The sequence below is a fragment of the Phacochoerus africanus genome, chromosome 2 (assembly GCF_016906955.1).
Source record: "Phacochoerus africanus isolate WHEZ1 chromosome 2, ROS_Pafr_v1, whole genome shotgun sequence".
Classification (NCBI taxonomy): Eukaryota; Metazoa; Chordata; class Mammalia; order Artiodactyla; family Suidae; genus Phacochoerus; species Phacochoerus africanus.
Genome location: NC_062545.1, coordinates 29,828,167 through 29,844,903, shown reverse-complemented (window position 1 = coordinate 29,844,903; position 16,737 = coordinate 29,828,167). Strand labels below are relative to the sequence as shown.

The 16,737-nt window shown below is 38.5% G+C and overlaps 1 protein-coding gene across 1 annotated transcript in view; it reads left to right on the top strand.

The window, feature by feature from the left end:
• The window catches only part of TBPL1 (TATA-box binding protein like 1), a 34,851-nt gene that overhangs the window by 9,894 nt on the left and 8,220 nt on the right, over positions 1-16,737 (top strand). The window contains exon 2 of the mRNA XM_047758348.1: positions 13,928-14,106. Within this exon, the coding sequence (XP_047614304.1) occupies positions 13,972-14,106 (135 nt within the window). The 5' untranslated portion in view covers positions 13,928-13,971. The remainder of the gene's footprint in view (positions 1-13,927; positions 14,107-16,737) is intronic.

Below are 16,737 nucleotides of genomic sequence, written 5' to 3'. Positions count from 1 at the left end.
ATGTTAAGGACCTACTGAAAGGGAGATTCCATTATTGTCATGGCCTGTTGCGGTGTTTCAGCCCAGTGGTTCTCAGCTGACTGGCCCATTAGAAATAACTTAGAAATGTTTTTAAAATCACGTCCCTACAAAGGTTAGTTAATCCCTATCTTTGGGGTTTGTGCCTCTTCATAAGTTTTTATTTTATTTGTTTTGCTTTGGCTCTTTCTTCAAAGTTAAGAACCAATGTTCTAATCAGAAATCTCCCTTATCACCCTGGTTGTGTGTTCTCTGTAAGAATACTTTCTTTTACTTGTATGTGATTATCAATAACTCAGCTTACTATTGTGCTAGTTTTGAGTCAGTGTCCTTTAGTCCTTCTCACAGACCTTAATTTCCAGTTTAAAAAGTTTTATGGCTTTCTTCTGATCTTTAGCCAGGTTCTGCATATTTATCTTTTTTGAGTGAAACAGCCCTCAATCAGTGACCCATTTCCGAGTAAAAGAAAATTCTTAATGACACTTACACATGGGAAGAGTATTCATTCTGCAGTCTTGTTGCTTTTATTTAAGTGCTACATTTTTTGCTAAATAGTAAAACAAAACAAAAACATTTTTTAACTAGAAAAGTGAACTCTGTACACTGTTTTCCAGATAGCTAATCTCATAGTCTTACCTACCTTTTTTTAAAAATGGCAGTCATACATGGCCTAGACCTTAAGCAGGTTGTTTACATTAAAGCAGATATTTTATAAGTAGGGTAAACCTATAAAAGCAGTTGAAAGGAAACTGTCAAATAGGAAAGTCCACCTGTTGTGTTTTCACCTTGCAGTGCTTTCTCTTGAGTAAATTCATGATGAGCTGTCAGCAGTTCATTTTTGAACCCTGCATTCACCCCCTTGAAATAAAAATCAGTATATAGAGAAAATTGAACTTTATGCATGCTAGTCCTGACACTAACCACAAGCTGAAAGAATGTTCATTCAGTTTGTTAGCAACCTAATGAATTAACATTTAAACTTGCCAAGAAAATGATAATCTTTTAAAAATTCTGCTGTGTTCAGAGTTCCCTCGTGGCGCAGCAGGTTAAGCATCTGGTATTGTCACTACAGCAGCTTGGGTCGCTGCTGTGGTGCAGATTCAATCCCTGACCCGGGATCTTCCATGTGCCATGGGCGAGAGGAAAAAAAAATTCTGCTGTGTTATTAGCATCAACTTAATGGCTAAATTAGCCACACAAATTGCAGTAACTTAAGACAAATATCAAGATTTTCTAAAAGGAGATGAATTTCCTAGTTTTTTAAAAAATGTATTATATCTTATTTTTTTTGCTTTTTTGTCACCTGTGGCACATGGAAGTTCCCAGGCTAGGGGTCAAATAGAGCTACAGCTACAGGCCTCCACCACAGCCACAGCAACATGGGATCTGAGCCAAGTCTTCAACCTACATCGCAGCTCACAGCAACTCTGGATCCTTAACCCACTGAGCAAGGCCAGGGGTCGGATCCACAACCTAATGGGTACTACTCGGGTTCATTAACCGTGATGGGAACTCCAATTTCCTAGTTTTTTAAATGATAGTTCATAATATGGGAAAATAGGGACACATGTAAGACCTGCTGGGGAAAACTGAGGTCTTACCCTTGAAATGAACAGGATACATTTATACTGTAAGTGAAATGAATGTGATAAACAGTTTTGTTGAAATTTAATATTCAGTTTTCCTGGTTTTGCAAGTAACTAGCAAAGAAAACATTAGCAAGTTAGCAAAATGTCTTTTTGTAGTTTGTAGTAGACTTGGTCAGTCTCTTTTTTTTCTCCCTGCCCCTACCTGTCCCCTTCTCCTTTCTGCCCCCATCCCCCTACTCCACCCCCCCCCAAAAAAAGAAAAACCCACACAGTCAACAACTGTTTCTTGTTTCGGTTAAAAACGGTTTTATTATTACTGGTTTTGTTTTTTTTTTAATTCACTGTTAAATTTAGTTGTTTTTTTAATGCTCATTTCATTTACCAGATACATCTAAATTGTATTGTTTATTTTTACCCTTTTAGACTTGAAGCAACATAATCTGTTTTTGTGTTCCAAAGCTGGAGAACCATAATGAATAACTGGAAATCCTTTCCATTTTTGGACATTTCTCTATCCGTAGAAGATGAAGAAAGGAGATAATAATAGTAACAATGAGGATAGCTAAATCTGAATGCTTAGCATGTATACAAGTACTGTGCTAAATGCTTTGCCTGAAATTTTAGTTTTCCCAACACTCTGCGCTAAATGCTGTTATCTGCCTTATTTTACAGATGTAGACATTGAGACACAAAGGAGTTAAATAAGCTACCCAAGGTCACACGGCTGATAAGTAGTAGAATCTGAATTTAACCCAAGTAATCTGCTCCAGAACCTGAGCTCTTAAACTTATGTTCGTGTAGATATTGCTTTTTAAATAATCTCAGGCTAACAGGTTCTTACAGACATTTTATTGAGTGTGTTTTATGCCTTGGGAACTATGCCAAGACTTGGGTACAGAAGTAAGTAAGAATTGATGATGCGTCTGATGAGCTCCTTGTCTCCCAAGGAGCTGTGTATAGCTAGGAAATTTCACTACAGAGGGGGAAGGTGCTGTGTGGTGGATGGGACTCAGAGTGCTCCTCTCGTGGTAATGGACGCTCTGGCTCAGGCTTGGAGGTCAGGTGTCTCAGTTCTTTGATTTCTTATCTTACCCATCATGGTTTTAATTCCCTTCTGTATGAAGATTTCCCAGTTTTCACTTCCAATCTAGACAGACCTAGGTTTGTCCTGAGCCATGGACTCTTACTTGATCATCTACTCTGTATCTCTTCTTGGGTGTCTCACAAGTTCCTTCAAGCCAATGTGTCCAAAATACATTCCTTACTCCTCCTCCATTCCCATCTCCCCCATAGACCAGCTCTCCTTCCAGTGTCCCTGTCTCAGTAAGTAGCGTCTGGAGTCACCATCCACCTCCCTTTTCCTCTTCCCCGTATCAGACACAAAGCCCTGCTCTCTTTGTCTCCTAAAAATGTCCCTCTTCCATCCACATCTTTCCATCTTCCAGCCTGGTCCCACCACTGTCCTCTTTCACCATGGCTACCACATTAGACCCTGACTGTGTTTTCTGGCCGTTCTTCCCTTGCAGTCCATTGTCCTGTTACAGAAATGGCAGCCATAGATTTTATGAAAAGATGTACATTATGTCATTTCTTGTTTGTCTTTAACTCACATTGCTCTTGGGATAAAGGTGAAAATCTTTAACATGGCCTAGAAGGCATGATGGGAGCCCTTCCTGCAGCTCCAGCCTGGTCTTGTGCCACTTTCCTTACTTTCCCTCCCCCCACACTAGCCAGGCTGGCCAGTCTTCCAGTTCCCACTGCTAACTCACCCCGAGCAGCGAACACCTGCTGTTCCTCCTACCACATCTTGGTCACTGCTGGATCCCCATCCCCTGGGACGGGGCCTGATGCTTGGATTTCCATTTCATTGTTATAGAATTGATTGAATGAAGGTGCTGCTCAGTTGTAGAACAAATAGGAACGAGCCAGGTATGGAAATGGGATTGATCATTTTTAGCAGAAGGAATAGCGTAAGCAGGCAAAAGGCTAATAATCCTTTTACGTACAAGAGCTTTTGTAAATGAGTAGGATATCTCAAAAATGAGCAGAGGATATGAGGCAGTTAACATAGAATAAATACAAGTATTTAGTCATATTTTAAAAGTTTACCTTCATTGGTTTTCAAGGGAAATCAATTCAGTATTGCTGTTTTTCAAATCTCAGGTCGTCAAAGGTTTTTCACAGTATCCTTTGTTGACAGATACAACAGCATATGCATATTATCTCAGTCTTATTTAATATGTGCAGATAAATATATGGATTTAGCAGCCTCAAAACATGTGCCTATAAGAGCATAGAAAACAACAGTAATTATCACTGTGGTGGGATTATGGGTGACTTTTTTTTCTTTAAGTATTTATCTAATCAGAATATGACATCCCATCTTTAAAAATCATATATTAAAGCCATTTAGTGGAGTTCCTATTATAGCTCAGTGGTAATGAACCCAACTAGTATCATGAGGACACAGGTTTGATCCCTGGCCTCGCTCAGTGGGTTAAGAAACCGGCCTTGCCATGAGCTACGATGTAGTTCACAGATGTGGCCCGGATCCTGCATTGCTCTGGCTGTGGTATAGGCCAGCAGCTGCAGCTCCAGTCTGACCCCTAGCCTGGGGAACTTCCATATGCCATGCTACTGGTGCAGCCCTAAAAAGACCAAAAAAAAAAAAAAAAAGAACATTTACTTAAAATACTATGAAATCTATCCAGAATAAATTTTATTTTTACATAATAAGGAATCTTCTTTGAGTTTGCATCCCAAGATTCCAAGTTGTATTCAGTAAAATATATTTAAAATTAACATTAGCATTGACTAATATAACTTTAATAGAGTATATTATAATTTGTAAGGTGCTCATTAATCCCTCAAATTAATCATATGGTGAGTAAACAGTGTTGTTTGCGTTTTGCAAATAAGTGTAGGAAGAGTTCAGAGCTAGCCCCTGTCACATAGTATCCCTTAGGGTCCATATCTTGACATCCAAGTTTTCTTACTTTACAGATACATTTTAGTACATATTTAAACATTATTAATATGCGATAAGTATTAGATTGTGTATTCTTAAATTACAAAATACTTTAGTTTTTTATATTGGAACTTTTTTTACTATTGACTTACCTTTCCATAAGCACTTCTTCAGAAAATCACCCTCATTTAAGTCTTCCTCCACCACTTTTTAGGCATCATTGCAAATATTTGTATTGACTGAAACATAAAATATGCTCCTCCTTACTATTTTTTATTATCATTATTATTTTCGTTTTAGGGCTGCACCTGCAGCATATGGAAGTTCCCAGGCTAGAGGTCAAATTGGAGCTGCATCTGCTGGCCTATGCCACAGCCACAGCCACGCCAGATCAAGCTGCACCTGCCACCTACACCGCATCTTGTGGCAATGCCAGATCCTTAACCCACTGAGCAAGGCCTGGGATCAAACCCGCATCCTCATGGATACTAGTCAGATTCTTAACCTGCTGAACCACAATGGGAATTCCACTGTTTTTTTAATAGTTGCTGTCTACCCTCAGAGTAGTAGTTGTTACTGCTAAAAAAAAAAACAACAACACTTTGTAGTTTTCCTAAAGTAGATTTTTAAACGTTGTAATAACCATTTTGGTGCCATTCTTCAGAATTGGTATTTAGATTGAGTCAGAGATACAAGGTGGAGACATGTAACGAAGACAGTTTAGCTTTCCGTTTAACTTAATGGCATGATGGTTTTACACATCAAATACTTTCGCTTGTACTAATGCTTTTATTAACTGTTTGTGTATTATGAGTGGTATGCTATAGAATCCTTTCCTTTGGCATACACAAGGGTTTTTGTGGCCAGGCATACTATTAAATAGTTTTCTTGATGTGCTAGAACACAAAATTGCCAACACCAAGAATTGGCTCCTAAAGCATAAGCTCTTGGGCCATGCACAGAAACATCTTTATGATGTAACATCAACGGGCCAAACAGATTTTGTGCTTTGGTCCTCTGCCTGTGCTGTTGCCTCCAGTGCATCTAACTTTCTCCCTTTACTGTCCATTTGAACACAGTGCCTGTTGAAGGGAAAGTGGGAAGTTCAGAATTGGAATGTTAATTTAACTAAACTGACATGATAGCTCTAGAATTGAAATTTAGTATATAATTCCCAAATTTGTCTATAGCATGTCTTCATCTAAGACGCTGGAATCCTGGGATTTGAGAATTAGATCTTAGAAACCATCTAGTCTCCTCTTCTACCCAGTAAAAGACTCATTCTATAACATCCCTAACTTGGGTAATTATCTTGCCCTGCCTCCCCTTTTTTGTGGACTTGAGTTCTGTGGAGCCTTCTGCTTTGCAAGTATTTGTTTTTGTGTGGCTTTATGAGGTCTGCATCCGTGTGGCTTTAGTTGGATCTTTCACTTTCTTTTTTTCAGACATTTGAGAACAGCTACTGTATTTCCTTCCTTGTGCTAAGTGTCCTGACACTTTCCTCATACAACTATTTTTATAGCTCATGCCATCCTACTTTCCTCTGGATATCTGGACATCACTGCCCCTTGAAATGGTGAGGTCAGAATATTCTGGGTCTTTTAATGGCAAAGAGGCTTATACTTCCTTTGCTCTGAATACTCCTATCTAAGCTAGTTTTGTTTTTTAAGTAATATAATTAAAACCCATGTTATCTTAATAGTGTGACCTATTGTGAAGAAATTTTTTTTTTGTTTTGAAATACCTTTTTAAAGTTGACATTTTTTGACAGAAATGTGGGGGGGGGGCATGTAACAAAAACCTGTATATCCTATTGCCTAGATTTAATAATAATTTTTAAGATATGAGGCATGGCTATGTTCCAGTAAGATTTTTCTCTTTTCTTTTTTGCAAAATAGACGTTGGCCCATTGCTTATAGTTTTGACCCCTACCTAACCTATTATGATCTCTGTGTTTGTTTGTTTTAACTGTTAGTGTGTTGGTTCTCAAGTTTTGTGTCAACTCATTAAATAATACTATCTGGTTATGATGGCCTACTCCCTGTGAGTCCATTAAACTGTAGTAGCTATTGTTTCGTGAACACGTTGTATGCTGTGTACTCGACATAGATAATCATATATCATATTTAATCCTTCAGAGCACCCTGGGAGATGCAGTGATGTCCTCACCAGTTTTCAGAAGAGAAAATTAAGAATGAGAGAGAGGTTAGATAGCTTACTCTGTCACATGCCTAATTGCAAACAGTAGGTCAGTGGCCCCTTTTGTAAGGTTTATGCTGAACTATTACACAGATGTGAAAGCACACCCTCTTTCTAAAAGGCAAAATATCTGCTTTTCGGAGTTCCCATCATGGCCCAGTGGAAACAAATCCGCCTAGTATCCATGAGGATGCAGTTTCCATCCCTGGCGTTGCTGTGAGCTGTGGTGTAGGTCGCAGATTGCGGCTTGGATCCTGCGTTGCTGTGGCTGTTGCATAGGCCGGCAGCTGTAGCTCCAATTCGACCCCATATGCTGTGGGTATGGCCCTAAAAAGCAAAAAATAAAATAAAATAAGGAGTTCCCATAGTGGCTCAGTCGTTAATGAACCAGACTAGTAACCATGAGGTTGTGGGTTCGATCCCTGGCCCCGCTCAGAGGGTTAAGGATCCGGCATTGCCGTGAGCTGTGGTATGGGTTGAAGACTCAGCTCGGATCCCATGTTGCTGTGGCTCTGGCGTAGGCCAGCAGCTGTAGCTCCGATTGGACCCCTAGCCTGGGAACCTCCATATGCCAAGAGTGCGACCCTAAAAAGACAGAAGACAAAAAAAGAAAAAAAAATAAATTTTTAAGATGTGCTTTTCTCCATCTTAGTCACAGGCATGTGTTCAGAGACTGTCAGGTAATCTGTTGGGATCAGCAACTCAAAATGTCTGTTTCCTAAGCTGCTGTTTTGGGAGGTTTATAAAGAATACGAGTTTAGTTTGCATGGCATATTTTATTTGTAGAGAAGAATGATCTCTAGGAGATTACCTGAGTTCATGCTGTGTTTTCAAATTAAACTATATCCAGTCTCTCCCTCCCTCTGCCATTCCTCAACTTTTTTTTTTTTTTTTTGGTCTTTTTGCCATTTCTAGGGCTGCTCCCTCAGCATATGGAGGTTCCCAGGCTAGGGGTCGAATCAGAGCTGTGGCCACTGGCCCATGCCAGAGCCACAGCAATGCAGAATCCGAGCCACGTCTGCAACCTACCCCACAGCTCACGGCAACACCAGATCCTTAACCCACTGAGCAAGGCCAGGGATCAAACCCGTAACCTCATGGTTCCTAGTTGGATTTGTTAACCACTGTGCCACGACGGGTAACTCCTCAACTCTTGTATAGATAGTAATTCTGTGGTTAAACCTTGCAGGACTCCCACAATATCCTCAACTTGAATACACTTAACATTAGCTAGAATGCACTTTTCTGTATTCTCAGGTTTATCCAGTTTCATTCTTTGGGCTTTTAATTAGATTTAGGGTTATTTTTGCTGTGATTTTATAATGGTGCTTATTGTGTCCTTTTAGTTTAAAATATCTTTCCTGTTGTGGAAAATTTTCAATGTAGTAGTCTTGGATGTAATTTGACCTAAAAACCAGGAGGTGGCGATATTTTCCAGGTGATACTTTAAAAGGTTGCCCTTTGACTACCACTAGAAAGAGGACCTAACTGCCATAAGAAGGAAAATCATTATTCTAGAGGAACCTGGGAAACTTCAGGCTCCAAATGCAGAAGTTCCTAAGCCAAGGGTAGAACCCACACCATAGCAGTGACCTGAGCCGCAGTAGTGAAAATGCTTGACCCTTAACCCACTGAGCCACCAGAGAACTCCTTATGGCAGTATTTCTTAACATGTTTTCCATTATTGTCCCTTCTGAGGAGCTTTTTTAGACATTTCCCTCCTAATTCCACCCCCCCAATGAAATTTTAGTAATACAGCTATTTATTTCTCTATACACTCTACATATATCTGTGCTTTGTTTTAAAATACTGCTATTTTTTTCATTCATGTAAGTCATAGGTGGTGACTTACATCTTTACTTTAAGATCTAGGTGGTGATCCTACATCTTTACTTAAGATCTATGGTGCTTACACCTGGTTGAGTTCCAATATGATAAAGCCCCATGTTCTCTGCTCCCCTTCCCACCATCCTGATGGCCCAAGGGGGATTCTGTTTGGGGTTGATTCTGAATGGATTTAATTTTTGCCCTGCACCCTCTGTTCCAAGAAGAGCTTTAGAAAAGGGTCCGGACACCCTTTCTATTCACTGGTTATCTCTTTGAAGGATGATTACGGACAAATCTTCCCATATCCATACTTAATACTAGGAAAGTTCTTGGGTAGGGAATTTCAAGTTCTTGAAGGACCCTACTTTCAAACGATGAATGTACAACCAAAATGTGGCATATCTATGTGATAGAATGTTATTTGCCCATAAAAAGGAAAGAACTACCATATGTGTGTCATGCTACAACATAGGGGCGCCTTGAAAACATGCTAAGTGAAAGAAGTCAGTCACAAAATATTACTTATTTTATGATTCCATGTATATGGAATATTCAGAACAGGAACACTTATAGAGACTGAAAGATTGTGGTTGGTTGCCTGACACGGGGCAGCGGGTGGGGAAAATAGGGAGGATGATAGCTAAAGGGCATAGAGTTCTTTTGGGAGCAATGAAAATGTTCTAGAATTAACAGTGCCGGTTGTACAATTCTGAATATATGTAAAACACTGAATATATGCTTTAAATGAATAAACTGTGTGGTATGTGATTTATATCTCAATAAAGCTGTTATTAAAAAAAAAAAAGACCTAACTTGCCCATAAAAATCATTGAGCAAGGAAGAAGCTGCTTCAAATTCTAGAATGTGTTTTAATGCAAAATACTAGAAATATGTTATTTCCTGAAGTAGGACAGCTTCAGTTTTCAACCTTGCCTTTTATTAGAAGAAAGTATTTGACAGACTCATCAGGCATTTATTTGAGAAAAAGAACAAAACATCTTATTAATCCAGGTCTTAATTTTAGGCCTTGGGCACTGGGGAAATTACTGATATGTATTTGTTTTAAAAAATCTAGATTCTACAAAATAACAGAAGAATAGTTGTTTTCAGAAGTCACTCTGATGACTTAACACACACACACCACACTACACCACACCCTGGAATACTACTCAGTCATACAAAAGAATGGAATTTTGCCATTTGCTACAACATGGATGGACTTGGAAACTATTATCCTTAGTGAATGAGTCAGACAAAGAAAGGCAGTACTGTGTGATATCACATATATGGAAGATAAGATAAAATAGTGAATATAACAAAAAAGAAACACACTCAGAGATACAGAGAACAAAGTAGTGGTTACCTACTAGTGGGGAGAAAGAGGAGGGACAAGATAGGAGTAGGGGATTAGGAGGTCCAGACTACTATGTGTAAGGTAAATAAGCTACAAGTATATATATAGTATATAGCACAGAGAATGTAGCCAGTATTTTACAGCTACTATACATGGAGTATAACCTTCCAAAACTGTGAATCACTGTGTGTACACCTAAAATTAATACAATATTGTAAATCAAACTATACCTCAATTTTAAAAAGCTGGGGGAAAAAACTCTAAAAAAAAAAACAAAACACAATTTTTTTTTAAAGGAAACCAGCCTAACTTGTCTAAGTCTACTAGTATAATCGTGATACTCAAACCAGATAAGAACAATTCAAAAAAAGAAATATTATAGGCTGATTCTGCCAACAAGCATAGATGTGTCAATCCTAAATGAAATATTAGCAAACCAAATCCATCAATGTATTTTTTTAAATCAGGACTTCCTGGGTTCAGGGATATGATATATATGTTATAATTTTAAGGGGAATGTATGGGAATGATAAAGCACCAATTCAGAGAGGTGAAGGTTTTCTCCAGAGGGAAGGGATGAGGATATAATTTGGGAGAAGTACTTGGGAAGGCATCAGTTGTAGTGTAAATTTTATTTTTTAAGCTGGGTGTTGGGTACATAGATGTTTGTTTTTGCTATTTTATCTATCTCAAATATTTCATGCTATAGTGTTAGCAAGCTTTGTAAGCTCAAATGCCACTTTAAAATACTATTCTTTTGTGTGGAGTTGGTTAAAAACATTTCCCTTGGAACTGTACAAATGGGTTTAAAAGTTCTTATGTATAAACTGTTGTGATAAATAAGTAGAGTATACACAATATACACATATAACGAAAGTCCACTATGGGGCTTCAGGTAGAAATTGATTTTTCTCTCACATTCATGAAGTCAAGAATTAGAAAGGGCAGGGGTTTCACAACATCAGGGATTCGGGCAGCTTTTGTCTTGCTGATCTTCCCATACTTGTCTCATAATCGCGTGATTCCCAAGTGGCTTCCGGAGCTCCAGCTCTCGTGTCCAGACTCCAAGCAGCAAGAATGAAGAACAGGACGGCAAAAGAGTTTTCGCTGGCTTAGTCCCTCTAAGCAGACTTCCCAAAAGATCCAAAACCATTTCATTTGACATCTCTTGACCAGGACAGAGTCATGTGTCCTCTTGACGGTATCTGTTGCCAGGGAAGCTAAAATGTAAGGTGTTTTCTTTCTGTCATAGTGTCCCCAGCTAGACATCTGAGTTCTATTCATTGTGAAGGAAGGGTGGATTGGATGTTGGGGTGAGCACGTAGGAACCTCTGTCTCACAGTTATTTCCCAATTTTATTAGGAAAATAGCAGATGGCTCAATATTTGGTTTATGATATAATCCTGGGAAGTGATGCTCAGAAACCTCTGCTCTGCCTGTTGATTTAAACTTATGTTTATCACTGTCATTATTGTTATTATTTTCCAGGTATATGTGCTAAGTATTTTTCATACATTTTACATAATTCCCATAACACTAACTGGTAGGCACTGTCCATTACCTGTCACAGATGAGGAAACCGAGACACAGATAGATTGCACAACTTGCCTAAGTCCTCTGAGCTAGTAGGTGGGGAGGCAGACATTGCATCTGCTGCTTAAGATCAGCCTTGATAACTGCTTCTGTCCTTTGCTTATTAATCTGCCCGCCTGTATATCTCTCCCTCTGACCCACTGCCACTCCTGTCCCATCTCTTATACATAAAGATCACCCGAGGTTGCTCACACATACATAAAGAACAGAAAAACAAAAAGATAAACAGATTGAAGGGAATATAAGAGTGAAAAAATATGAAGTTCCCATCGTGGCTCAGTGGTGGTGAACCTGACTAGTACACATGAGGACGCAGGTTCGATCTGTGGCCTCACTCAGTGGATTAAGGATCCTGTTACCATGAGCTGTGGTGTAGGTCACAGACATGGCTCAGATCTGGCATTGTGGTAGCTGTGGTGTAGGTCGCAGACATGGCTCAGATCTGGCATTGCTGTGGCTGTGGTGTAGGCCAGCAGCTGCAGCTTAGACCCCTAGCCTGGGAACCTCCATATGCTGCAAGTGTGGCCCTAAAGAGCAAAAAAAAAAAAAAGTGAGAAAATACAATGGAGTTCTATTGATACAGAGTCAAATGCTATATGATGCTATAGAGGTGCTAAAAGTCTTGGTCTGACTTCTCATTGTATCCTATCAGAAACTAAAAGGCTGGAGAACAAGTTTGAATTGTTTTATTTGGATTCATCTTCATTTGTTAGTCATATAATAATTTGAATCCATATAAAGAATACCAGTTCTTTTTCATATTGTGGCTTCAGGGAATCATAAAGATAATTATAATATTGTTACCATTTTCTGATTTTCTCTTCGTGCTGTAGGTAAGCTGAATTACCATTAGAGACTTGTGGCTGCCTGATGGGAGGGGGAGGGAGTGGGAGGGATCGGGAGCTTGGGCTTATCAGACACAACTTAGAATAGATTTACAAGGAGATCCTGCTGAATAGCATTGAGAACTTTGTCTAGATACTCATGTTGCAACAGAAGAAAGGGTGGGGGAAAAATGTAATTGTAATGTATACATGTAAGAATAACCTGACCCCCTTGCTGTACAGTGGGAAAATAAAAAAAATTATTTAAAAAAATTATTTTTAAGATGTGGAAACCCAGTCAAAGAGAATATTTTTAGCAGGACATGGATTGTGTGCTTAGTAAAAACAAGGACTTGTGGAGTTCCCATTGTGGCCCAGCGGAAACAATCCAACTAGGAACCATGAGGTTGCAGGTTCAAGCCCTGGCCTCGCTCAGTGGGTTAAGGATCCGGCATTGCCGTGAGCTGTGGCATAGGCTGGCAGCAACAGCTCCTATTCGACCCCTGGCCTGGGAACCTCCATGTGCTGCAGGTGTGGCCCTAAAAAGACAAAAGATAAAAAAAAACAAGGACTTGTTTTTGTTTGTTTATAGAAATACTTCTGTCATAGTTTCGAAAAGATACATTTCGGAAGTTTGGAGTCTTGATAGCATTGTGCTCAGTAACTATTTGTTAGTTCTCCCCCATGTACACACGTTTGTGAACTCCTTCAGGACAAAAGACTTTGCCATAGTCCTTTTCTCCTCCAGTGTCCTCAGTGTATAGAGGCGTTCAGTAAGCAGGTAGTGAGTGAATGACTAGTAAATGAGAAAAGTCTGTTAATAAATGTTATAATTAACATTGCTGCCTCTTTAAACTTAAGTCAGTGGCTCTACCTGAAATAGAGGAAAAGTAGGTCATTCTTTTTATAGCCCTTGAAAGTTGTATGAAGTGGGTCATAGTATCATTAATGGTTGGACATTGGGATCACAAATTCTAGCCTTGAACATGGTTTGTTTAGAGAATCATCGTAACTGCAAGCTCCTGGCATGTACAAGTTACCAGTTAATTTTAAGGAATGAAAGTTAGGTCCAGGAGTTCCCATCGTGGCGCAGTGGTTAACGAATCCAACTAGGAACCACGAGGTTGCAGGTTCAATCCCTGGCCTTGCTCAGTGGGTTAAGGATCCGGCGTTGCTGTGAACTGTGGTGTAGGTCGCAGATGTGGCTCGGATCCCACGTTGCTGTGGCTCTGGCGTAGGCCGGTGGCTACAGCTCCAATTCGACCCCTAGCCTGGGAACCTCCATATGCCGAAGTAGTGGCCCAAGAAAAGGCAAAAAAAAAAAAGACCAAAAAAAAGAAAGTTAGATTTTGAAGGGTTTCATGAGACATGTTATCTTTTAAAAAGTGACATTTTATACAGGGAAAAGAAAAGACATGGTTTGACTTGAGTAACATTTGAAAATAAATAATAGAGATTCACTTCTTACATTACATTTTAGTTTTCAAGATTACTTGTGAACAATATATTTATGAAACATTGGAGTTTAACTATCTTATTTTGTTTCATTTCTCAGGATGTGATCTTCGTGGTGGGAAGCTAAGTTTTTAAACTACCCCAATGGATGCAGACAGTGATGTTGCATTGGACATTCTAATTACAAATGTAGTCTGTGTTTTTAGAACAAGATGCCATTTGAACTTAAGGAAGATTGCTTTGGAGGGAGCAAATGTCATTTATAAGCGTGATGTTGGAGTAAGTATCTAAATTTTGGTATTTGTGCTATATGCAGCCTAATTTTATAGTGCAGTGAATGATACACTAAAATGTGTTCTTTCTACTACAGTTTATGAACAACTTACATTTGAATGATGCCCTGATATGTGTTTGTATATGCTAATTTTAATATGTTTATTAAATTTATTAGTATACTTAATTTTAATGTAGAATCAATGTATATTAATTTGGTAGTGTGTTGTCCTGTCCCTCTTTAATTAACCAAGGTAGTCGTAATTCTTTACTAACAAATTGCAAAAGACAGTATGGTTCATATCCTAACCTGTACATTTTAAATTTTAGTTTTTGTTAAACCTATAATATTTAAAAGAAAAGCTGTTAACTTGCTTTTGACCTTAGCGTTTTGAGAATAACATTATAAAATACAGTGGCTGTTCATTTGGCTTTTATAAACTAAGGAATGATGATAGTGTCTTAAATGTTTATTTTAAAAATTAAGAATGTATATGGAAGTTCTCTTGTGGTGCAGTGGCTTAAGGATCTGATCACTGCAGTGGCTCAGGTCGCTGCAGTGGCACAGGTTCAGTGCCTGGTATAGGAACTTCCTCATGCTGCAGACATGGACCCCAAAAAATTAAAAAATAAATTAATGTTTCTTAAAAAAATTATTTAAAAAGAATGCCTGTGAAAGCTTTATTTTATTTTTATTTTTGTCATTTATAATGATTTTTATTTTTTCCATTATAGCTGGTTTACAGTGTTCTATCAGTTTTCTACTGTACAGCAAGGTGGCTCAGTCACACACATATGTACACATATATACATATATGTATATATACATTCTGTTTTCTCACATTATCATGGTCCATCATAAGTGACTAGATATAGTTCCCACTGCTATATAGCAGGATCTCATTGCTTATCCATTCCAAAGGCAATAGTTTGCATCTGTTACCCCAAATTCCCAGTCCATCCCACTCCTTCCTCCTCCCCCTTCGCAAACACAAGTCTGTTCTCCATGTCCATGATTTTCTTTTCTGTGCCATATATTAGATTCCAGATATAAGTGATATCACATGGTATTTGTTGTTCTCTTTCTGACTTACTTCACTTAGTACCAAGAGTCTCTGGTCCCATTCATGTTGCTGCAAATGGCATCATTTTGTTCCTTTTTATGGCTGAGTAGTATTTCATTGTGTATATATATCACATCTTCTTAATCCATTCATCTGTCAATGGACATTTAGGTTGTTTCCATGTTTTGGCTATTGTGAATAGTGCTGCAGTGAACTCAACGGTGCATGTATCTTTTTCAAAGAAAGTTTTGTCCGGGTATATGCCCAACAGTGGGATTGCTGGGTCATATGGTAGTTCTATATATAGTTTTCTGAGGTACCACCATACTGTTTTCCATAGGGGTTGTACCAATTTACATTCCCACCAACAGTGTAGGAGGGTTCCCTTTTCTCCACACCTTCTCCAGCATTTATTATTTGTGGACTTATTAATGATGGCCATTCTGACTGGTGTGAGATGGTACGTCATAATAGTTTTCATTTGCATTTCTCTAATAATTAGTGATGTTGAGCATTTTTTCATGTGCTTGTTGGCCATCTGTATATCTTCTTCGGAGAAATGTCTATTCAGGTCTTTTGCCCATTTTTCAATTGCTATTTTTGCTATTGCGCTGTCTAAGTTGTTTGTATATTTTAGATATTAAGCCCTTGTCAGTTGCATTGTTTGAAACTATTTTCTCCCACTATGTAAATTGTCTTTTTTGGGTTTTTTTTTTTAGTGGTTTCCTTTGCTGTGCAAAAGTTTGTTAGTTTAATTAGATCCCATTGGTTTATTTTTGCTTTTATTTCTGTTAACCTTGGGAGACCTGAGAAAGCATTTATAAGGTTAATGTCAGAGAATGTTTTGCCTATGTTCTCTTCCAGGAGTTTGATGGTGTCTTGTCTTACATTTAAGTCTTTAAGCCATTTTGAGTTTATTTATGTGCATGGTGTGAGGGTGTGTTCCAGTTTGATTGATTTACATGCGGCTGTCCAGTTTTCCCAGCACCACTTGCTGAAAAGACTTTTTCCCATTTTATATTCTTGCTTCCTTTGTCAAAGATTAATTGACTGTAGGTGTCTGGGTTTATTTCTGGTGGGTTCTCTGTTCTGTTCCTTTGATCCGTATGTCTGTTTTGGTACCAGTACCACTCTGTCTTGATGACTGTGGCTTTGTAGTATTGCCTGAAGTCTAGGAGAGTTATGCCTCCTGCTTGGTTTTTGTTCCTCAGGATTACTTTGGCAATTCTGGGTCTTTTGTGGTTCCATATAAATTTTTGAATTGTTTGTTCTAGTTCTGTGAAAAATGTCAGGGGTAATTTGATGGGGATTGCATTGAATCTGTAGATTCCTTTGGGTAGTATGACCATTTTTACAATATTAATTTTTCCAACCCAGGAGCATGGAATATCTTTCCATTTCTTTGAATCCTCTTTAATTTCCTTGATGAATGTTCTGTAGTTCTCAGCATGTAACTCTTTCACCTCCTTGGTCAGGTTTATTCCCAGGTATTTGATTTTTTGGGGTGTAATTTTCAAAGGTATTATATTTTTGTATTCCTTTTCTAATACTTCATTGTTAGTATACAGAAAGA